The sequence below is a fragment of the Myotis myotis genome, unplaced genomic scaffold (genome assembly GCF_014108235.1).
Source record: "Myotis myotis isolate mMyoMyo1 unplaced genomic scaffold, mMyoMyo1.p scaffold_m19_p_15, whole genome shotgun sequence".
In the NCBI taxonomy this organism is placed as follows: Eukaryota; Metazoa; Chordata; class Mammalia; order Chiroptera; family Vespertilionidae; genus Myotis; species Myotis myotis.
The window spans coordinates 15,076,183-15,099,914 of record NW_023416319.1 but is presented as its reverse complement, the minus strand read 5'-3'; the positions used below and the strand labels follow the sequence as shown (position 1 = coordinate 15,099,914).

The 23,732-nt window shown below is 41.3% G+C and overlaps 1 protein-coding gene across 7 annotated transcripts; it reads left to right on the top strand.

Moving 5' to 3' along the window:
* The first annotated feature begins 11,478 nt into the window (after positions 1 to 11,478).
* Positions 11,479 to 23,162, top strand: SFR1 (SWI5 dependent homologous recombination repair protein 1). Of its 7 annotated transcripts, none has more exons than XM_036336072.1 (5): positions 11,479 to 11,497; positions 12,845 to 12,904; positions 20,374 to 20,495; positions 21,081 to 21,488; positions 22,481 to 23,162. In XM_036336072.1, exons 2-5 carry the CDS (start codon positions 12,877 to 12,879, stop codon positions 22,670 to 22,672), a joined length of 750 nt encoding a protein of 249 aa, XP_036191965.1. In that variant the 5' UTR covers positions 11,479 to 11,497; positions 12,845 to 12,876; the 3' UTR covers positions 22,673 to 23,162. The 7 variants fall into 7 exon arrangements, with proteins under 7 accessions (XP_036191965.1, XP_036191969.1, XP_036191968.1 ...); XM_036336076.1 differs by lacking the exon at positions 11,479 to 11,497 and adding an exon at positions 18,288 to 18,460 and having other exon boundaries at positions 12,890 to 12,904; XM_036336075.1 differs by lacking the exons at positions 11,479 to 11,497; positions 12,845 to 12,904 and adding an exon at positions 18,276 to 18,460.
* Positions 23,163 to 23,732: the final 570 nt, after the last annotated feature.

Sequence of the window (23,732 nt, the reverse complement as noted above, 5' to 3'; positions counted from 1 at the left end):
TTAAGTTCATTTTTCAACCTTAATGTTCAACCTTAATGGTATATACATGTCTTTATGCATTTGTCAAAACTCATAGAATATACATTACAAAGAATGAACCCTAAAATAAACTATAGACTTTGGTTAATAATAATGTATCAATATTGGCTCACCGATTTTAACACATGAACCACACTAATGATGCAAAATGCTAGAAATATAGGAAACTATGGTATGTGGGGAGAAGATGAGAGGGTATATGGGAACTCTTTGTACTTTCTGCTTAATTTTTCTGTAAACCTAAAAGTCTATTAATAAAATATTTTAAAAAATTCAATAATGTAGCTAATCTACATTGCTGCCTCAAAACTCATGAATTAAAAAATGAAGCATGCCCAGCTGTGTGGCTCAGTGGTTTACAGTGACCTAGCATCAGCCTGTAAACCAAGAGGTCACTGGTTAGGTTCCATGACCTAGTTGTGGGCTCAATCCCCAGTGGGACATGCAGGAGGCAGCCAATTGATCTTTCTATGCTTCTATCCCTCCCTTCCTCTCTCAAAAAGCAATAAAATCATATGTTTTTAAAAAATGGAGCAAAACTTAAAGTATGAAGAGAAAGTTCTTCATTCATTGGCTGCTCATTTTTTGTTTTTATTGCTTTATTAGTTAAAAAATACACATACAGAAAGGTATACAGATCATAAATATACAGCTTAATAAATAATCACAAAGTGACTATGTCCACATAACCAACATCCAGGGCAAGAAATAGAACATCACCAGCCCCTGAGAAACAGCACTCTGCAGGAACTTTTAGTAGTATAAATTAATTTTTTCTGTTTTTGAAATTTAAAAAAAAGGAATTATAAAGTAATCTTTTGTGTCTGGCTTCTTTTGCTCAACATTATTTTCATGACATTCATCCTTACTGTTGTGTGTAATTCATTTTAATTGCTGTACAGTTTTCCATTGTGTGAATATGTTATGTTTTTTATATATTGTCCGTTGATGACATTTCAATGTTTTTAGACTTTGACTATTATGAAAAATGCTACTATAAACATTCTTGCTCATGTCTTTTGTTGAACATGTGCACAAAATTCCTGTTGGATCTATACCTAGGAATGCACTTTCTGGATAACAGGTATATACATGTTTAGTAACTAATGCCAGATATTCCACAGGAGTTACACCAATTTACATTCCCATTAGCAGTGTATAGAATTTCAGTTGCCCTATATCCACATGAAAATTTGGTATGGTCAGTCTTTTTCACTTTTACCAATTTGGTGGGGCTGTATTGGTATCTCATTGCAGCTTTAATTTGAATCTCCCTTGTCTAATGAAGTTTCCTACCATTTCATATATTAACTAGAGGCCCAGTGCACAAAATTGTGCATGGGTAGGGTCCCTAGGCCTACCCTGCTATCAGGGCCATCTTCTGCCCATTCACCAGTCTCCAGTCCCACCCTGCCACCACCCACCCCGGTTCCCTGTTGGCCATCCAGAGATCAGAGCCTGTGAGCTGGGGGGAGGGACTGAGAGGTGATCAATGCACCTCATAGTGACAGGTCGATTGGTTGTTCTGGTCATTATGCCATTATGATCGCTGGCCTTTTATTTTATAGTATGGCCATTTGGATATACCCTTTTGTAAAGTATTTGTTCAAGTTTCGTGACCATATTAAAAATTAGGATTGTTTGTCTTTTTCTTATTCATTTCCTTTGTCAGTTGTATATGTTGTAAATCCCGTCTCTCAGTCTGTGGCACCCATTTCAATGCTCTCAAATGTTTTTTGTGTTGTTGTGTTTTTTTAATAAACAGAACATTTCATTCTTTCCTCAATGGTCAGTGTGTTTTATGTCTCAGCTAAAAAACCTTTCCATTTCTCAAGGTCATGAAGACATTCTCTCCTATAAGTCTCCTAAAGTGTCATTTTTTAACCTTTCACATTTGGATCTTCACCTTTTTCAAACCGATTTTATATATATATATATTCAGAGAGGAAGGAAGACAGAGAGATAGAAACATCACTGATGAGAGAGAATTATTGATTGGCTGCCTCCTGCACACCCCACACGGGGGATCGAACTGGTAACCTGGGCATGTGTCCTGACCAGGAATTAAACGGTTACCTCCTGGTTCATAGGTTGTTGCTCAACAACTGAACCATGCCTGCTGGGCTCAAACTGATTTTGGTGGATGGTGTGAGTTAGGGGTAGTTTCATTTTCCCCCATTTGGCTACCCAATTGATCCAGCACCATTTATTAAAAAGATAATTCTTTCCACCGTTTCTCTGTATTGACATCGTATCATAAATCAAGTCTCTACCTCTGCATGGGTATATTTTTTAACTCTGTTCCACTGCATTCATCTATCCTTTTTCCAATTCCATATTAGCTAGATATCAAGTTATTTAGTAGAGAACATTGTTCCTTTTTGTTCCTCTTTTTCCACATCTTGGCTGTTCTTGGGCCTTTACATTTCCAGTTAAACTTCAGAATTAGCCTGTCACACACACACACGCACACACACTCAAACAACTACTAAGAAAATTTAAAATTGAAATTGCACAAAATCCACATATCAATTTGAGGGAAAGCAACATCTTTAAAATGTAATTTTCCAATTCATGAGCCCTGTCTACGCCTCCATTTATTTAGATCTATGCTTTCTTGAAGTGTTTTATACTTGTATGTATTTTATAGTTTATATGCTTTACAAACATACAATTTTTATGTTTTAATGTTTATGCTTTATATGCTTTTATGTTTTATGAACACATCATTTATATGGTCCATATTTTTATAGTTTATACATTTCACAAGTTTCTGTGTAGAGGTTTTATGCCTCTCATAGGTATTTGATGTTTTTTATTCTATTTAAAATGTATTTTAAAATTTCATTTTCTATTGGAAGTTTAATAAATTATTTATATATTGACCTTATATGTAGTTATCTTGCTATATTCACATATTATTTTGAGTAATTTATTTGTAGATTCTTTTGGATAATCTGTATGCTCAATTATGTCATCTGCAGATAGTGAGTTTTATTTTTTCTTTCCAATTCTTATACATTTTCTCTTTTTTGCCTTATTACATTTTGTAATATGAATTACATCATCATTCAGTACAATAATGATTAGAAGTGTTAATAGCAAGCATACATTTTAAAAATAAAGTTTTCAGCATATCACCATTGTCTTTATCATGGTTTTTAAAATTAAATTCTCTATTAGGTAAAGCAGTTCCTTTTAATACCTAATTTGCTTTTTTAGCATAAATTAATGTTGAACTTTATCAAATGCTTTTATCAGTATAGAGAAGAGTTTATAGATGCAAGGATTTGTTTATGGTATATTTAGCAATATCAGGGCTCACGTAGTTATAATAAGAACGAGTTTCCCAGGAAATTTGCCCCGGAGGGTTCTGAATTCTCCTTTTTTAAAACAAAAGCTAACCATCAAGCTTTCCTTTTAAAGCCAACTGTGGTTGGATACAGAATCCTTAGGAAGAAAGAGTGCTACTCCTAATTTTTAAAAATTTATCTTTTATTCTTCACCCAAAGATATTTCTCCATTGATTTTTAGAGAGAGTGGAAGAGAGAGGGAAAGACAGAGAGAAACATCAACGTAAGAGGAACACATTGATTGGTTGCCTCCTGCATGCACCCTGACCAGAGCCGGGGCTGAGGAGGAGCCTGCAACCAAGGTATGTGCCCTTGACCGGAATCAAACCCTGAACCCTTCGTTCCACAGGATGACACTCTATTCACTGAGCCTAACTGGTTAGGGCACTACTCCTAATTTTTGTTAGCATGTCAGATTCACTTCACAGCAATAAAGTCAACACTTGAGATAAGCAATTAACAAAAATACAAATAATTACATTTATGATTATGACAGGTCTTTGAATGTGAAACTATATTTGCAAAAATCACACTTGACACAGAAGTGTTCATCCAGCCCCCAGCAATAGGGACTACCTGGAAAAAGCTAGACTTGAATCTTCACATTCATGCTATGTTCTTTGAACCAGTTTATTTGTGTTTGGATAATGAGATTTCCAGATCCTTTTCTCCCATGCCTCTGACTAAACATAAAAGACTTACTAGAATAAACATGGATGAAGTATCTTTGAGCCACACCATGAGAGAAAGGCTGTCTAAGGCTATTCAGCAAGTTGGCTTCTTGCAGTCCTCAGGATTCAGTCATGCCAGTCAACACCTAGAAATGTGCTAGACTCAGCTACTTATCAAGAACAAGCAATAGACAAGTTGTTCTGAGCCTCTGAGGATTTCTGAGAAGATGAATCATGATTTGATCATTTGTGTTTTCCAAAACTGAGCAGCTGCCTTGTTCAATTCTTAGCTGTGAACAGCATAGTTCTCTCTTCTTGAAGATGACTGGTATTGAGCACAGGCTAAAGCAGGACATATTTCCCCTACATTTTCTAGTTATTCTAACTCCCACTCTTTGGGATATTCCGTAACTCTAGTAGGTATAGATGCACTCACTTATTCAGAGTATATAACATATATAACAAGTGTGCAGCAAACAAGGGTTGTTGTTTTTTATTTTGTATTTGTAAGGTAGTCCTCCTCTACTATAAAAGTAGATTAGGAGATGAACGGTTGGGCATTTTAGTAAAGCCTTAAGGGTGCCCTAATAACTAGGACTCTGATGCTTCAGACAATGAGATGCTGACAAAAACAGAACATGTGCTTCTGCAAGTAGTTGAGCATGGGTACGACCTGGTGCTTTTTTCAGAACAGCATGAAATAAAGCCATTTTAATTCTGCCATATGAACTAGGAACAATAATATTAGCAAGAAGAGACCAAGCTACATGCTTACAAGTCTTTATAAAAGAAAATCCCTTTTAATAAAACTTTTGTTGAGTATTGAATATTTAAAATAAATCAGTTTACTAATGTTTCCTCTTAATATTCATTTGCTACCTATTCATTATGTCATCCATTTGCAGACACTAAACTTTTAAGAAGAGTATATAGAAAAAAATTATAATAGAAAGAATTCTACTTCTTATTTTTCTCTATGAATTTAAAAATTGATGACTGACATGTTATCTCTGATTGGACCCCCTGAAAAACCTTTTGTGCAATTGCTGGGAATACAAAGATCAAAGACACAGTCCCTGCTCTCAAATAGCTCCTGGTGATACCTACAGGGTGCTGTGAAAAAGGACAGGCATCTAACTCCAGCTGGAAGACCTGGGAGAAAGAGAGAAAAAAGGAGTATAAGGGCCACTAGGTGAGGGAGTGGGAATTTCGATTCTTGATCCTAGTCTGAAGATGGGAGTAGGAATTAGGCAGATGGAGAAGGAGTGTATGTGTTGTACATGCACTTGTGCATGTGTATTCTAGGCAGAAGAAAAGGGCAAGATGATAAGAAGGAGAGGGACCTGAATTATGGGAACTCCAAGTACATAATTTGAGAAGGCTTGTATGCGGGGTGTGGGCTGGGAAATGGCAGAAGATGAAGTTGGAAAGGTATGTAGGAGTGATTTAATAAAGAATTTGGATTTTATCCTGAAAGTATTGGGTGTCACTGAACAATCTTAAGATCTTTAGAAAAATCATCTTGGCAGCCATGGAGAGAACGGATGGGCGGGGAAACGAGATGGCATAGGGAAAGTGGTGTGCAAGTCTAGAAGCCAGGAGACGAGTCAGGGGGCTCTTGCAGGCAGGCATCCAGCGAGACCTGAGTTCAGGCAGTAGCAGTGATGTTGAATTGAGAGTCAAGACTTATTTAGACAAATAAAATGAATAAATTGGGCAAAATAAAACACTAACCTTAGCTTTTCAGATAAATAAAACTTTACTTACATTTTTACATTCCCTGAAATGATTCAGGTTTCTCTACCTTTTCCAGAGGTTGTACTAATGGTTTATAGCACAGTTAGCAGAATTAATAGAGTTAGTGTTCTTTGCATGAAGCCCAACATATATTTACGTCTTGATGTACCCATCTGACTTGTTTTCCTGAAGCTGAAGTTAGAGATTGGTTTCCATAAACCTGCCTTATTTTTACTCCATTCCCTGGCTACACAGACTACAAATTATGCTGTCTCTCACAAGAGGATTGGGTAAGGGGTAGAAAAGATAAACCTGTTAAAACCCATCCCATTGTACACAAAGCAACTCAAAAGACACTGCTTCCAAGAGAGCTGGTCTTTAGTGAATATTTCTATGATTCTTTGATCCAATGACAGAAGCATCAATAAGATAAGACATGCAGCTCAAAGGTTTAGATTAGATTTAAGGAACAGCTTCTCCCTCAGAGGAGCTGTTCAGTATTGATATCAGTTATGCCAAAGAATATTCTTCACTAGAGATTTTTTTGGGGAATGGTGGTGAAATATATAAAAAATTGACCATTTTAACCATTTTAAGTACAATTCTGTAGTATTAAGTACATTTACACTGTTGTACAACAATCACCACACCACTATTCAACTCCAAAACCTTTTTATCATCCCAAACTGACACTCTGTACCCATTAAGCAAAAACTCTCTTGTCTCCTCTCCCTCCAGTACCTGATAACCGCTATTCTACTTTCTATTTTTATGAATTTAACTACTCTAAGTACCTCATATAAGTGGATTCAGACAATATTTGTCCTTTTGTGCCTAGCTTATTTCACTAACTATGATGTTGTCAAGGTTCATCCATATTGTAAGATGTATCAGAATTTATACCTTTTTAAGGCTGAATAACATTCCATTTTATTTGTACTAGTGACCCAGTGCATGGATTTGTGCACATTGAAAGGAAATTAATTAGAAGGTGGTTGTCGGGGTGCGACTGGGTGAGACACACCATGGAGCCAACCTCCCGCAGTCTCTCCCTGGCTGGCCACACCTGGGGTGGCGCTGTGGCTCGAAGGGCATCTGCAGAGTGAGCGGGGTCCCTCTGGTAGGTGGGGTCCCTTGGCCTGGCCTGCAGGGATTGGGCCGAAACTGGCTCTTCGACATCCCCTGAGGGGTCCCGAAGTGCTAGAGGGCACTCTGCAAAGTTGCTGTTGTACAGGGTGTGGAACGCAAACACAAGTTTGCAGTAAGCCAGATTCAGGGCCAACAGTGCCCCAGCAATAACATTATCCATGGCCAAAGGTGGAATCATGTGGCCCCACAAGGAATCAGGCTTCCTCCTCTCTGGTTTCGTGGTGCATCACCCGAGAACCGCCGCTGTCAAGTCACTGCAGCTCAGCCGCTCCTGCGTTGAGCGCCTGCCCCCTGGTGGTCAGTGAGCATCATAGCTACCGGTCGGACAGACACTTAGCATAGTAGCCTTTTATATATATAGACTAGGGGCCCGGTGCAGGAAATTTGTGCACTGTAGGGGGGTGTCCCTCAGCCCAGCCTGCCCCTTCTCACATACGGGAGCCCTCAGGGGATGTCCTAGTGACGGCTTAGGCCCGCTCCCTGCTCCCCTTGGGGATAGGGCCTAAGCTGCAGTCTGGCCTCCCTTTGTGGGAGGTGCCCGGGCTGATCAGGGGAAGGCACCAGCCCCATCACCCTGCTGCTGCAGCCACTGCCAGTCACCACAGCCAGCAAGGTTTTTTCATCAACACGGACTCCAGTCCCTTCACCATGAAAAAATGACAACTTTCTTTAGGCATTTTCAAGATGTGTCTTTCATATAATAATAATTTCTTTATTATTTTTTTTATCCTCACCTGAGGATATGTTTCCATTGATTTTTAGAGAATGTGGAAGAGAAAGGGAAAGAAGGAGAGAAACATCAAAGTGAGAGGAACACTTTGATTGGTTGCCTCCTGCATGAGCCCTGACCTGGGCCCTAGCCAGGGAGGAGCCTGCAACCTAGGTACATGGCCTTGGTCAGAATTGAACTCAGACCCTGCCATCGGCAGGCCAAGGAATTATCCACTAAGCCAAACCGGCTAGGGCAGGATATGACATTTCTTAGCCCTCCAGCAGCAGACCTTCATTTTTTTTTGCCAGGAATGTGGTAAAAAACCCTAGATCACCTTTTTGGATTCTTATTACCCAAGTTAATAAGAATATTACCAGTGGCATACAGGGAGTTTAACAAATGAGCGGTCAGAAAAGGTATTTCCTCTGTAGTTCACACTAATCGCTGGCTTAGGCGTCCCGTCCCTACCCCCCACCCCCGTCCCAGGCCTGACGCCTCTGGCCCAGGCGTCAGGCCTGGGCAGGGGACCTCCATCTCCCCCCGATCACCGGCTCCGCCCTCGCCCAGGCCAGAGGTGTCGACCCCCATCACCCTTCGATCACTAGATCAGCCCCTCGCCCAGGCCTGACGCCTCTGGCCCAGGCTTTAGGCCTGGGCAGGGGACTCCCATCTCCCTCCGATCGCCAGATCGGCCCCTCGCCTAGGCCTGACGCCTTGGCCAGAGGCATCAGGCCTAGGCAGGGGACCCCCAGACCCCTTCGATTGCTGGCTCCGCCCCCCGCCCAGGCCTGACGCCTCGGCCAGAGGCGTTGACCTCCATCACCCTCTGATTGCCGGATCGGCCCCTTGCCCAGGCATGACGCCTCCGGCAGAGGTGTCAGGCCTGGGCAGGGGACTCCCATCTTCCCCCGATCACCAGCTTCTGGGCTTCTGAGGCTGGCCTGCGGCCCGGGATGGTGGCTTGCGCTGGCGGCTGTGCTGTCCTGCCCTGTCTGCAGTATGCAAATTAGCCGCCATCTTTGTTGGCAGCTAATTTTCATATCATGCTGATTAGCCCATGGGAGGTGTAGCGAAGGTACGGTCAATTACCATGTTTGTCTATCATTAGATAGGATTATATATACAGATACTACATTTTGTTTATCCATGAATCTTTTGATGGATAGTTGGGGTTGTTTCCACATTTTGGTTATTGTGAATAATTTTTCTATGAGCATTGGTGTACAAATATCTGTTTGAGTCTGTTTCAATTCTTTTGGGTATATATTAAAAAGTGGAATTACTGGCTAGTGTGTATTATGAAAATACCCAGTTTTTTTTCCTGTGTGTCTTTCCTTTACTTTCACACTACTTCTGACACTTCTGGTCACCAAATGTGTTGGTTGGTTCCTCCCCGTCCCCCCCCCTCCCCCCCCCGCCCCACACCAAGAAATTCTTTGTGACATCAGCTGGGTGGCCTATAATTTAACTCAATTCTGATACTATCTACCTAGGGTAGCATCAGGTCCCACAGGTCAAGGACTCAGTCCCATTAGACTGCCCCCCTATTTTAGATACCAATCACAAGTAGTAGGCCCCCATGTTATCCACAACTTTTATCCAATTTGGCTACAAACTGGAGGTTCCCATGACCAGTTTCCCCCTTGCATTTCATTATTTGCTAGGACAGCTCACAAAACTCAACATGTTTACCAGTTGATCAAAGGATATGATAAGGGATAAAGATGAACAGCCAGATGAGGGGATATAGAGGGCGAGGTCTGGGAGGTTCGTGAGGGCAGGAGCTTCTGTCTCCATGGAGTTGAGGTGAATCACCCTCCTAGTATGTGCATGTGTTCACCAACCTGGAAGCTGTCCAATTCCCAGGCTATTGGGATTTTATGGAGGTTTCCTCAGGTAGGCATGATTAATTATTGACTGTATTTTCAGCCCCTCTCCAGAAAAGTGGTAGGAGAGGGATTCAACATTCCAAGCTTCCAATCATGGCTTGGTCTTCCTGCTGACCAGCTACCATCCAGGAGCCAGAGTCACCTCATTAGAAGCAAAGACACTCTTATCACCCAGAAAATTCCAAGGGATTTAGGAGCTGTGTCAGAAACCGAAGTCAAAGACCAAAATTTGAAATAAGGATGGTCCTAGTGCTCTTATCACCTAGGAATTTACAAGGATTTCAGGAGCACCGTACCAGGAACTGCCCTGGGGCAGCAGGGGTCGGGGGGAGGCAGAGAGGGGATATCCTTTATAATAAAAGCCTAATATGCTAAGTGTCCGACTGTTCAACCGTTCAACCAGTCGCTATGACACACACTGACCACCAGGAGGCAGATGCTCTGACCGGTAGGTTAGCTTGCTGCTGGGGTCTGGCCGATTGGGACTGGGCCAGATGGGCCAGACACTCCCTAGAGCCCTCCCATAGTCCCTCCCCAACTCCAATCGTGCAACGGTGGGGTCCCTTGGCCTGGTCTGCGCCCTCTGGCAATGTGGGACCCCTCGGGGGATGTCAGAGAGCCGGTTTCAGCCCAATCCTCGCAGGCCAGGCTGAGGGACCCCACCAGTGCATGAAACTGTGCACTGGGCCTCTAGTATATATATATCAATGCAGGAGCTGGCCCCTGGTGGAGCACCGCTCAGCCAGAAGTCGGGCTCATAGCTGGCCAGCGCAGTGGCAGTGGCGGAAGCCTCTCTCGCCTCCATGGCAGTGCTAAGGAGCAGCGAGCGGAGTGGTAAGGAGTAGTGAGCAGTTGGGTGGTAAGGAGCGAGGGGTTGTGCACTTGGGTGGGGAGGTGTCCCTCAGCCTGGCCTGGCCCTCTCACAGTCCAGGAGCCCTCGGGGAGTGGGCCTAAGCCGGCCGTCAGACATCCCTCTCGTAATCTGGGTCCCCTCACTCCTTACTGCCCGCCTGCTCACTGCTCCTTACTGCTCGGCTCGCTACTCCTTAGCATCAAATGTCAATAAAGGCCAGGGCGTGGGTCCCAGAAGATGACAGTCAACGTAACCAGATAACCAGGAGCATTTTCTGCAATGACAAGTGGTGGGAAATGGGACTTAGTCTGAAGTCCTGGGCTTGGGAGACTGGGACTCAGATGATGTGGGAGGGCTGCTGCCAGTAAGAAGAAGGGAAAGGTCTCTGAAGAAAAAAGTCCTCTATGTAAAAATCCCCCACCCCCCAGGGCTGGTGCTGATTGGATCTATGTTACAACTACCAAAGTATCCAATTTGTCTTTGTAAATTCTAAAAAATGAACTTTTATATGCTTTTTCCATTTTCAGCACCTAGCATGTCTTCCATGGTATCATCATAATGGTTATTTCTATAGGGACTTTTATCTGTAACTCCAACTAAGTAATTAATGTTGGAAACTGGTAATTTCAGGTGTACCAAAATGTACCAAAACTAAAATCAGAGAAACTCAGAGCTGGAAAAGATTATCTTTCTCTCTACAATTCATAGGTGAGAAAACTGGGACCACAGAACTTAACTGAATCTGCCAAAGTCACATAGCTAGTTAGCTGTTAGTGGCAGGATCAGTAAAGAACTCAGTTGCTCTGATTCAGTCCTAACCCCTGATGCAGCCACAGTTCCATCAGAATGAATGAATCAGAGAAAAAGACTTGTAAACATCAATTGTGTCATTTGTATTCACCTAAACTTGTATTCAAACAAAAATCCCAAATAACTTCCCCTATTTAAACTGACAACCCATGATTATATCATATTTAGTACAGATTTAAGTAACCTCACCTTCACAGTTTGTGACCACAGCCCATTTCATGCCCAATTCACTGCATAGAGCAACAAAAATCAACAAAGAAAATGTTTGGACTGCTAAAGAAAATGTAAGTAAGTAAGGTCTGTGGCTTTACAGCCTTACTCATTTAAAATTTCACCTACTGTAAATTGTGGCTTATCTAATTTACAAGATATAATCTGGCTTAACCTGACTATTATAATATTCTGTCAGTCCTATGAAAGTACACATGTATCTATAATGCATATTTACATCTTTTTTAATCATAATTTTTGCACTTCCATAATCATTTTTATTCAATTGTATCAAAAGACCTTGATAACATAAAGTATGCATTTTTCATTAAGGAAGAAATTATTTTTTTTTTCAGAATTTGGCCCAATTAAATATGCTCAGGTTTTGTGGTGTTTGATTTACTATTTGGATATTAAAACCCAGATTAAATCTATAAATAACTTATAGTATGAAATAAACAAGCCTAATAATCAATAGTCTGTTTTAACAAATAGTGTATTAAAACACAAGGGTTTTTGTTCTGGTTAAGGGCAAGAAATCCTATATAATAGAAGAGTAATATGCAAACTGACCCTAATGATGGAATGACCAGAATGACTGCTCAACCAGTCACTATGAGGGGCACTGACCACCTCTCAATCCCTATCCCCAGCCTGCAGGCTCCCATTGCCCGATGGTGAGTGGGTAACCGGGAATGGGTGGCGGGGGATGCTGCTGGCGTCAGGCCAAGGTCCCCCGCCCCACCGGTTATCCCACACACAGAGGGCGACCCGCAGCAGGGGTGGGGCTGGCAAGTGGGCAGGAATGGCCGACCTCTTGGTTCCTCCCCTTGGCTGGCAGACTCCGATCACCCAATGGCAATCGGGGAACTGGGGGTAGGTGGTGGCAGGGGGCGGGGCCGGCTGCAGGCAGCCTGGGAAGATGGCCCTGATTGCAGGCCAGGTCTAGGAACCGTACCCCGGTACAAATTTCATGTGCCGGGCCTCTAGTATTAATAAAGATGTTGCCTTCCCCTTCCTCCCCCTCCTCTCTTTCCCTTTCCACCCCACTTCCCTCTCCTCCCCTTCCTTCTCTGCCCCTCTTTTCCCTTCCTCCCTCTCCCCCAACAACATTCTTGGCATTGAATTTCAACTCTTGAGGACAGCTTCAGTTATGAATGTGATGGTCCAGGAAAGCTTCCTGTAGTCTGAGCTTAAGCAGTTATTGATTGGAAGGTGATAGGCTTACTAATTAGTACTCAAATGTTCAATTTCTGCCTCCTAAGTACTCTCATTAGTCCACATAATTCTTATCTGTGGTCTTTCAAACCTGTGATAACATGCTATTTTCACTGTTCAAAATCAAGTCACTTCAGATAGTGACTCATTGCATCTGTTTGATATCCATGAATTTCTTTTTCTGAAATGAATTTTCTTCCTAGAGCTTATTTTGGGGACTTAACCCATTCTGAGCATGGAAGAATTCTACACTGAAGGAAGCAGTAAGTATGATTCTGTCAAACTATAAAAATAGAAAGTGTTCATAGCAGACAGGGTTGTATTGGTGGGTAGAAGTGGTTGATTGATTCATCTTGAAAACTAGTGGCTGAAAATAAATCGCTATCTCCGTAGACAATTATTGGAATTAAACAAAGTCAACTTTAAATACCTTCCAAACGTGAGGAAAACAGCTCTGAGTGAAAATAATATGTACTGACAAAACTGCTTTTTAAAAAAGAGGAACATCTTGCCAAAGATCCAAGCTCATTCCTTTCAGGGCAGTTCAATTGCACAAGCTTCATGATAATTATTGTTATATTTAAGATTTGGCAGCTTCACAAAAATCTTAAACTTGTACAAACAGGTTCAAAACACCCTATTTCAGTGGCTCAGAATTAGGCTAGGAAAGCATTTCAGATAATGCAAACCTATAGTAATGCTTTTGTTGTTTCTTTTTAAAAAAACCATCTTATAATGTATAGTTTCACAAGAATTTGCTTAATAAATGTAGTTGTGATTAGTTACCTGCCCTCCAAAACCCAAACCTGTGTATGTACTTTAGTATCATGGGATATTATCTGCCAAATGACAGGCTTTTAAAAGTCTGAGGAGACCATCTTTGAAGGTGAGTGTTATTCCTGCATTTGGTATGAATTCCACTGACAGCAGATCTTCAGCAACATAAAAGCTGAGTTTTCAATATCCAGCATTCATAGAAAGGCATAGATTCACAACTTATACCAGAGTGTAAGGAAAAGAGTAAACAGTTCAATGGAGATAGACTAAGCCATCATTCTCATGTACTGAAAGTATTGGAAAACAATTAACCTTTTCTTGACTAAAAGATAATAAGAGTAAGGTTTGTAAGTGGCTGTAAGAAAAGGATAATTTGACTCAGAGCCACTTACATCAAATGAAAAATAACTGAGATGATACAGGTACTTGACATCTGCTATACTAATAATCTGAGTGGCATACAGGGGAAATTTGGGGAGGTGGGAGGGTTGGGAAGTGTTTGAGATAAAGGTGTACACTGTTGAAAGAATAGTATTATGTCTTAATCTTGTGTTAACAAAGTCTAAATAGCTGAGTAATCCTGGAAAACTGTCAGGGTGAATGTAGCTGTATCATATGCTTCTTTCTAAGAACCTATTTATGGGAAAGATATATTTTCACTATAAAAAACAGTGATATCATTTGCCATTATTAAACTTCTCTTTCTTCCTTTCTTTCTTCCTTTCTTTCTTTCTTTCTTTCTTTCTTTCTTTCTTTCTTTCTTTCTTTCTTTCTTTCTTTCTTTCTTCTTCTTCTTCCTTCCTTCCTTCCTTCCTTCCTTCCTTCCTTCCTTCCTTCCTTCCTTCCTTCCTTCCTTCCTTCCTTCCTCTCTCTCTCTCTCTCTCTCTCTCTCTCTCTCTCTCTCTCTCTCTCTCTCTTTCTTTCTTTATTTTGGTTGCTACAAAGGTGGAGAGCTGGGTAATGTTGATCTCACTGACAAGTTGTATGATTTAAACATGACATGGGGGACATGGGCACTAGGCACAATCTTGAAGGTGGAAGGGAGAGGATCAAGGAAGAGATGCCTTTGCCCAAGCCACTTCCCCCATCTTTGATCATGCCTCTCCATGGATACTACCTGGTGATTCAGATCTGGTGGTCAGGGGCTCTGTATTCAGTGGGTTTGGTGTAACTCATAAAGGTCCATTATGAAAATCTAAGACATTTTATGTTGCCTTTGGGAGTGGTGGGAAAGGGATTAAGCTTCTATCTAACTCTCAGATCTTGAACAGGGCCATGAAATTCCTGGTTCTAAATAATTCAGGTTTTCTCTACTACTACCTTTCTCTATCATCAACGTTTGCTAAGTGATAGAAGAGCAGAAACAAAAAGATCAAAAGGGTCCTAGCTCATGGTAGAATGGTCTCTTAACTCCTTATTTCCTGGTACCATTGATACCCTTGCTCCCCATCTAAAAAACATCACTGAGAATAAACCTTTTATACTCTTAAGTCTGAAACCAAAGGGAGAGCCCAGGGTAGAAAACTGAGTTGATTTTTTTTTCCTGGCACTTCAAACAGATTTAAATACTGTGAAAATATCTTGGGAGTTATCTCTCAAACTTCAGGTAGTTAAAAGTGATTATAAGACATGTTCTGTTGCTTAAGGATTTGCTGACATCTAATGCCTTTTTTTCTCCAAATAAATGCACTGATGACATTTCTGAGTTCATAAAGGATCTGAGAAAGACATGGCCCTGAGCAATACTTTTATTACCATTACTTTCCCACAATCTAACTCATCTGCCACGACCCTCCCACCCACATACACCCTTACCCCCTTCCTCACTGTTATTAATCTAACCTGAATCACTCTATTCTTCTCCAAGAGAACACACCCCAGTAATAGCAGTGAGTCAGAGACACTCTACTTCTCTGGTCTCTAATGGACTTGAAAAAATGCCAGATCTGAAAGAATAAAAGGAAAGGAACTTTTGGTGAAAAGAGCTCTTTAGGATCTTGTTCAGTATATTACCCTCAATATTAGTTACCAGATGAATTTTCTAGTTGCCTGGGGGTGGACAGGTTTTTATCATACTAATACTATTGACCATTTCCATATTTCCATACTCTCAGTAGACATCCTACTACTCAGTGAGGCAACCTCTTAGGCATGCCTATAGCTAAGTCAAGGGCTCTTTCATCTTGAGGTTAAAAATAAAACTTTTTCCTTAACTTAGCTAAAGCATATTAAACAGTTCACCCCTTTGATAACAATGTCTTCAATAGACTCTACAAGTGAATCATTACACATTATAAATGTTTATATGAGGTCTTTAGGTACTAGAGAAAAGAAATAGAAATAGTTTGTCAATTATTCTCAAAGGGAAACTTATGAGAAGACAGAGGACTAAATAAAATGCATCTTCTTTACCAATGGATAGGTCTTTAAGATGATATTTGAATTCATGGCAAGAGAAACCTAGAGGAAAGTTTTTAAAGGCAATTATATACAAATGTCATAAGAAATATTGCAAGTTGATTAAGAGAATTTAGATTTTCTTTTGAGTGTTATAAATCTGTATTAGTTTGTCTTAATAAACACTATAAATCAACTTAATCATGTGCATTCTGCATAATTCCTCACCTAAGTGGATTTAAATCTGGTCTTAAAAATGTATATTTACATTTTCAATTGTTTTAAAAAATACTTATACTAGCTATGTCTATATACTAGTAATATAATTTGTTTTTTGTTTTTTGTCAAACCCAGAAAAGTTAATGAAACGGAACTTAGGTCACCCTGAGATTACTGTTAAAATTTTTAAAATAAAGCTAAAGCCAATAATTAAAAAACTAAATACATCTTCTGAAACATAATTTTGAATTGTGGCTTAAAAGTGTGTGTGTGTTTGTATGGAGAAAGAGAAAGGGAGAGGGAAACAGCATTCACTATGCTCTTCTTGTTGTTAAAAAAAAAAAGCCTCATAAAATTTTTTTAGGTCTATGTCATCATCCTACAAACAATAATCACAGAGAAGAATGGAAGGTACATTTTACCACTCCTTAATGAATAACAAAGTGACTAATGGTAGCCCTGGGTATTGAAGAAATTTAAAAACACAATGAGAAAACCTGTCTTAGGTTGATATTAATTACTATTATCATTGAATTCCATTGCTCAAATTGTTCTCCATGGTAGGGTAAGGAGTCATTGCCTTCTGGCATATTTTTCCCTGCCTGAAAAGCTTCATAGGAAAATACAATGTCCTGTGTCAGAAACACCAAACTCCTTAAAGGTCAAAAGATTTTGGGCTTCTAAGGACATGAAAATGTTTGCTAGGCTTTATCTAAAGGTACAGTGAAAACTATAGAGGCTATATCCCAGATCCCTTACACTAGAGTGGAATGTATGTTTCCATTTTGGTATGTGATGGGAATAGGTACAACACAAACATATATGGAAGATCAGGGTTTTTTTTGTTATTTTTTAAAATATATTTTTATTGGTTTCAGAGAGGAAGGGAGAGATAGAAATATCAATGATGAGAGAACCACTGATTGACTGCCTCCTACACCCCCCTCCCCCACTGGGAATGGAGCCCACAACCCAACATGTGCCCCCGACCAGAATCGAGCCTGGGACCCTTCAGTCTGCAGGCCAATGCTCTATCCATTGAGCAAAGCCGGTTAGGGCTGAAACTAGGTTTTTCTGAGTACTTATTCTGAAAATCTTTAAAAATCTGGCCAAAACAATCTCATTTTAATATACCAGTTCACATAATAAGCAAGTCAGAACATTTCCAAGGCAAGATGTTTTCCTTTATGCAGCCAGCAAAAACAGCTCTGAGCTTAGGTTGTAATGATAAAAGGATTTTGGAGCAGCTGTCTTGAGGGAATCATAAACAGGACCCAACCTTATGCCCCAAGGTATAAAGAATATGCAGAGTCTGCATTGTGCTTCTAGTGTCAGGACAAATCATTCTGCTTTTTTCAGTGTGAGTAAACTGATGCCAATGGATGAGTAAAGGGAGAAATAAAAGTACAGACTGAGACCTGTGGCTTGGTTAGGTGAATAACACCCCTATCACAAAATCATGAGTGCTCACTCACGTTCATTTTCTAAATTCCTTGAGATTAATTTATAGCATTTTTGAAAATTTTAGGAGTGGAATACATATTAATTACTGTGGAGGCTCCAAATTTTCTGCTATTTGTGGTTTAAATTGTGAGAGAGATCACAGAGCACAACCCCCATTAAAAAAAATGTGGCCTTTTTTTGAAAGGTAAGTGCAGGGTTGAAAAAATTATGTGATGCATTCCTTTAAGTCAATTAGGGAATGATGAATATAGTTGCTATCTTCTATAATAAAAGCCTAATATGCAAGTTGTCTCCTTAGGTGGTTGTTCCACTGGGAGTTTGACTGCTTGCTATGACATGTGCTGACCACCAGGGGGCGGCCTAGACCATGGCGGGCGTCAGCAAGAAATGGTGCTGGCAACAGTGGAGGCCTGCCAGGCCCATGGGCTCCCACATGAGCAGGACTGCGGTGGGATGGTGGAGCAGATGAGTGGGCAGCGCCAGGTCAAGAGGCCCACACTGTGCCCCGGCCCGCGGCCGCGCTCACCATATGGAGCGCCACTGACTCCGGTGGAGGGGTCCGCGGGGGCCTGGGGGCCCAGGTGCTGCCCAGGGCCCAGAGGTCAGCTGGGACCTGCCCTTCCACGCCAGATGCTAGTGCTTCGATGGCCTGCCAGGCCTAGGGACTGCACCCGTTCCCGAATTTCGTGCACTGGGCCTCTAGTATAAAATAACAACTACAGACTGCTTCGGAGATACTAGCACTGTTCTCATCCGCATTGAATTCTCATTTAATCCTCTCATCCCTAGGAGGTCGAGATTATAATCCCATTTTACCCGAGAGGAAACCAAGGCAGAGACACGCCGTTACCAAGCACATACAATAATGGTGCCGGGATTCGAACCCCGGCCATCTGACGCCCACATTTGTCTTGAACCACTGCATTAGGCTCTGTGTTTCTATCCGACCGCCCAGGACTCAGGTAAATCCTCCGGGTCCTGACCACCCCAGGCCAGTCAGAAAGGTGTCAGCACAGAGACTGGGTCAGGTTTAAAAGGGCCATTCATCCCCCAGGACCGAGAACCCCGGCCCCGTAACATTCCCACCTTCCTGGTGACTCGGCAATTACTCAGCTGTCTTTGCCTAAAGCAGCACTCCACCCACCCAGTGAACTTGGTTGTTGCCCAGCCGCAGCCCATGGCCACACAGGAAACCGAGGGCGTGTGTTAGACTAAGGACGCGCTGCCCAGGATTCACAAGGGCCCGGTCTGCTCCAAACATCTGCATCCGGCAACAACATCATCTTGTTTCGGGATTCGTTCTGCTTCCTCTGTTGTACCACAACAAACGTCCTTGGACGACATTTTCTCTCAGATTTGAAGCCAAACTGAGGAAATCTAAATGTTGAGGTAGCTACAGCAAAACCTCGGGGACTGGACCGCACGGGCTAGAAACGAGCTCGACTGGATTCTCCACAGGCCATTAACCGGCGCGGCTCTTTTGTGGCCTCGGCCTCTGGAGAGTTTACGAGCTGTAAATTCAACATACGGACCTCCCTGAGGCTCTCGGTCCTGTCAAGTCCGAGGAAAGGTCTTTGCTGTGGTGAGCAAGGAGCCCAAACACAAACACAACGAAGCAGGAAGGAAAGTGTTGCACGGAGAGAAGAGGGAGGGAAAGCCGCGAAGAAAAGCACACTCCCTGGGAATCCGGTCGTGAGTTGCGACGCCCAGCCCAGCCTACCTGACGCCGGCAGCTGCGCGCGCAGTCCCGCCGCTCCAGGGCGCTGGGCGGAGCAGAGCCGCGCGCGTCTCTCAATTTGGCCAATCACGCGTCTCTGCCGCCTCTCCCGTGGCCTCGCCCCGCCCCTCCCCGCCCCGCCCTGTCCCCCTGGTGGAGACTCCTGGCCGCGCGCGCGCAGTGCCGCCGCTCTCGCGAGCTGGGTGAAGCTGAGCTGCGCGCGTCAGTCAATCCGGCCAATCGCGCGCTGTTTCCGCCTCCCGCGAGGCTCTGCCCCTGGAACCGGAGCGCCCCCGGCCGGGGCTGGGCGGGTTCCCGTCGCTGTGGGGATGGCGGAGGGAGGTAGCGTCCGGGCTCGCGAGTATCTGTGTGAAGGCTGAACGGCCTTGGGGTCCGCTGTGCAGTCAAACAGCGCTGCCTTTCCGCGGTCAGGGGACCTCTCAACTGCACTCGGGTCTGGGGCCTCCAGGGCTAGTGTGGTTTTCTGCAATGGTGGGAGGGAAGGGACGACTCCTCTGTTCCCCGCGACCCCCCGCTCTCCCTCTCCTCCCCCCACACCTCCCCCAGTAAAGTTGATGCCTTTGTTTCGGGGAAACAAACCTCAGTGGACTCTCCTTTGCAGGGTCTTTTCGCTACTTAAACGGAAATGATGCAGACAGGCGTACATTTATTTGCGGTTGTGTTCCTTATCCCTAGGTCCTGGAGAGTCATTGGTTCCAATCGCACAGCCTTTAAGGTTCAGGGTGGTGGGACAGGTCTGATCATGTTCTTTGGGGGCAAGATTTCAGTTCTATTTCCTCTCATTATGAAGCTGGCAGAACGAAATTAAGGAATTCATAACTATCCAACGTTCTTCTTCCCATATGGCAGGTTTTGAATATGAAAACAAATGGAGAGTCTTGTTTATATGAGACGCTAGCTAGTTAATTTGTCATGAAAAAACTAGTAGTCACCATGTGAACCAACACAACCTTGTTTAGGAGGGTAAATGGAAAACAACAGCAAAAAGCAGTGATGAATCACAGCTAAGTGAAAGAGGAAGATGCTGGCTTACTTGCTGATGTTACCTATAATAAAAAAATACTTTGATAAAGACGGGAGTCTATAGAAGATGGGGGTTAATTTGATTTCCGTTTTGTGATTATTTTTGTCTTTTAGAAGTAAACCACGATAACATTTTCAAGATGGAAAGTCCTTCGGACTCAGCTGTGATTTTACCTCGCACTCCACAGGGCTGTGCCAGTCTACCATCTCCCCATACAAGTAGTTCAAGAAAGCAAGTATGAAAATGTCGTTCTTCCAGTGGGCCAGTTCTATGTTTCTAGTGATTCTGGCAGTGGTGGTTTTCAGTCTACTGAAGATTGTTAATTAACATCATGTGTAGCATGAATAAGTGTATTAAATGATTTTTGATCTTCTAAGATAATGTATTTGACTTCTCCCCACCCCCAAAATTTCATTTTGAGTCAATTATTTAGTTTCAGATCAGGTTATTACAAATTGAAGAAGTTTGAATTTGCAGTGCCATGAAGGTCGTTGGTGGCAGGATCTAGGTCTGTTCCAAAATTTGTAACTGACGCACCTAGAGCAGGGTCAGGCATGTGCTAAGTTGCTGAACAGATGTTTGTGATTACTGGAATAAGTGTCTCAGCACCGTTGTAGAAGAGTGATGACTTTGCTAAAATAAAACTAATGGAGCTTCCAGGAATTAAAGACATTTTGTGATGGTTACTTAAGATCTATGGAGACAGAAAGTCATCTAGATAGTGGTGTGTGCCATAGAAATGTAAGGTCTTTAGTTCTAGTAGATTTGTTTACATCAAGAATATTTTTTATTAACATTAATGTTTTTCTGCCTTTTACAGCCTATGAGTGCAACACTTAGAGAACGGTTGAGGAAAACTAGATTTTCATTCAATTCCTGTTACAATGTGGTAAAACGTCTTAAAGTAGAGAATGAAGAAAACGATCAGACCTTTCCAGAGAAAGCATCATGTTCAACAGAAGAAAATTGTTTGGAATTTCAAGATAATTTTAAGCACATAGACAGTGAATTTGAAGAAAGTTCATATTTGAAAAATACCATCAAGAATATCAATGCATGTGAATCTAAATCACTTGATACTGGCTCTTGCAGTGATCTCCAGAATGACTTTGATGAGACTCTTCCCCAAAAAGGATTAAATGAAGAAAAGGCAAAATTGGTGAAACAGATTCACGAGAAAGAAGACCTTCTTAGGAGGCTAAAACTAGTCAAAATGTATAGATCAAAGGTGAGGATAATTTCAGAGTCATTGCATAATTACTTTTTAAATTGTTAGATTTATTTTTAGGTAAATAATAGGAAAGTCATTTCAAAAAGAGAAAATTATTTTTAGCATAACAAGCAATAAGCCAAGTATTCAGAAACCTGGTTTCTAACAACTTTTAACTCAAATATGTCAGATTTAAAGCAGAAGAGGCCTCTAAACACCAGGTTCAACTTTTTAAAAGTCCCACCCTCTATTTAATATGCAGTTGAAGTTTTTTAGCATGTGGCAATATTAGAAATATCAAATGTTAGATGCAAGTACAATGAGAACAGAAGTGACAGCTGATAGTGGATGATTTAAAAAGTTAAATATGGGCCACAGAGTATAATAAAAAGTATTTTTAGTAGTGATCTTTTATTCCTCCAAATTATTAAAAGTTACAGGCATTTTGTTTGAAAAAAACAACAAATATACTTTAGATTTCATCCCAGATAGATTGAATTAAGTAGAACTTGGGCCCTTGGAAGAAGATAACCTTTATTTACCTGGATCATTCAAATATCTGCATTTTCTCCTTCCCTAGCAATGTGGAATAAATGATGGAATAGTATATCTTATTTGCTATCTTGAATTTTTAGGATTTTTCTAAGTATAGCTACTTGAGTTTTATGAGATAGTGAATGCTGAAAAATAATTTGAATATTTCATTTTTAAAAGTACAGCTGTAATAGAAAACTATTGTTGCTTTTCTACATAGTTTTGCCCTACTTAATGCTTTGATTTTTCCCTGAGTGTTGAGGGAGGCCCAGAGCTCTCACTAAACAAAATACCCTAGAACTCAATTGGAGTGTCATTGTAACAATCACCCTATTTTTCCCTGGGTATAAGGCTCATTCATGATCAAATATCTTGGTACCCTTTAAACCTACTCCACTGATTTAACAACTTAAGTTAAAATATGATGCCTGTCTAGTTATTGCCATACATTTATATGTTTTTTTTTCCTGTTTCAGAATGACCTGTCTCAGTTACAGTTGTTAATAAAGAAGTGGAGAAGCTGTAGCCAACTGTTGCTTCATGAGTTGCAGTCAGCTATGTCTGAGGAGAACAAGAAACTTAGCCTTACTCAGTTGATAGACTACTATGGGTTAGATGATAAATTATTACACTACAACAGAAATGAAGAAGAATTTATAGGTGTTTAATTACTAATTTTTTCTCCAGAATATCTTTGAGGATGACAACTTAAAAAATACACATTTTAAAGGGAAGATATAAACCATTGGGGCTTAAAAGAAGGTATCTTGATGAACATCAACTTAGGGTACTCTGTTAGATAAATATGTAAGTTCTAAAATGAAAATTTAGTATTTTGGATAATCTGTCAAAAAATTTGACATTTAAAGATATGTGAAAAAAATTTAAATCATGTTTTAAAACATAATTTGGGCAGTTTTGGAAGTCAGTTATAATACATTGTCTTGTTTATTATAAAAAGATGTTTTATTTTAAATGTTAAAAAGTAGTTCAGTCTGGTGAATGACTAAACCTAAACTGGTCTAAAATGCCTGCCTGTCTCCTTAGTTGATGAACCTTGTTTCCATCAATTTACCACGTATTTCCATCTGTATGGCCTATTAGGTAGTTACTAGTAAACTCTTATGTCCAAAATTATATTCTTCCGATTTCTGCAAATTTGTTTCTTGTATTCCTCATCTCATTTAGTGACATGACCATCTCTCGCTAACAAAACCACATATCGTCTTCTCCTACTTTAAGACATTATGGCCTACAAGGTCTTTTGGATTCATCTCCCTTTCTAGCTTCATCTGTGAAATAGATGGGAGTGTCTAGTTCACAGTTACTTCTCAGCCAGAAACCCATCTTCATAGGATTGTGTTTCTGGCTGCCCTGTCGTACAATGTCATCCTGGCCATGTACAATAACCCAAGCTGGCCCAGTCTCTGAGAATTTAGAATTGTGCTTGGGAGAAGAAAGCTCATTTCTTTGTGGCTGAAGCTATTGTATGTAAACTTGGAAGCTGGTGCACTTTCAGTCCTTCCTGAGAACTTGCTGAATTTCTACTTTTGGGTCCTTTTAAGGGCGAAAACAGCTTTACTTACTTTTAAAAAACCTAACAAACCTAAAAAGAAAGTACTTCCCTACTTGTAGACCCCCTTCTTCTAGGTGCACCCCATTTTCAGTCCAGTTCCTCCCAATGGCCTAACAAACTGTTAATATTTGGCATAGCAGGAGACTCAAGGA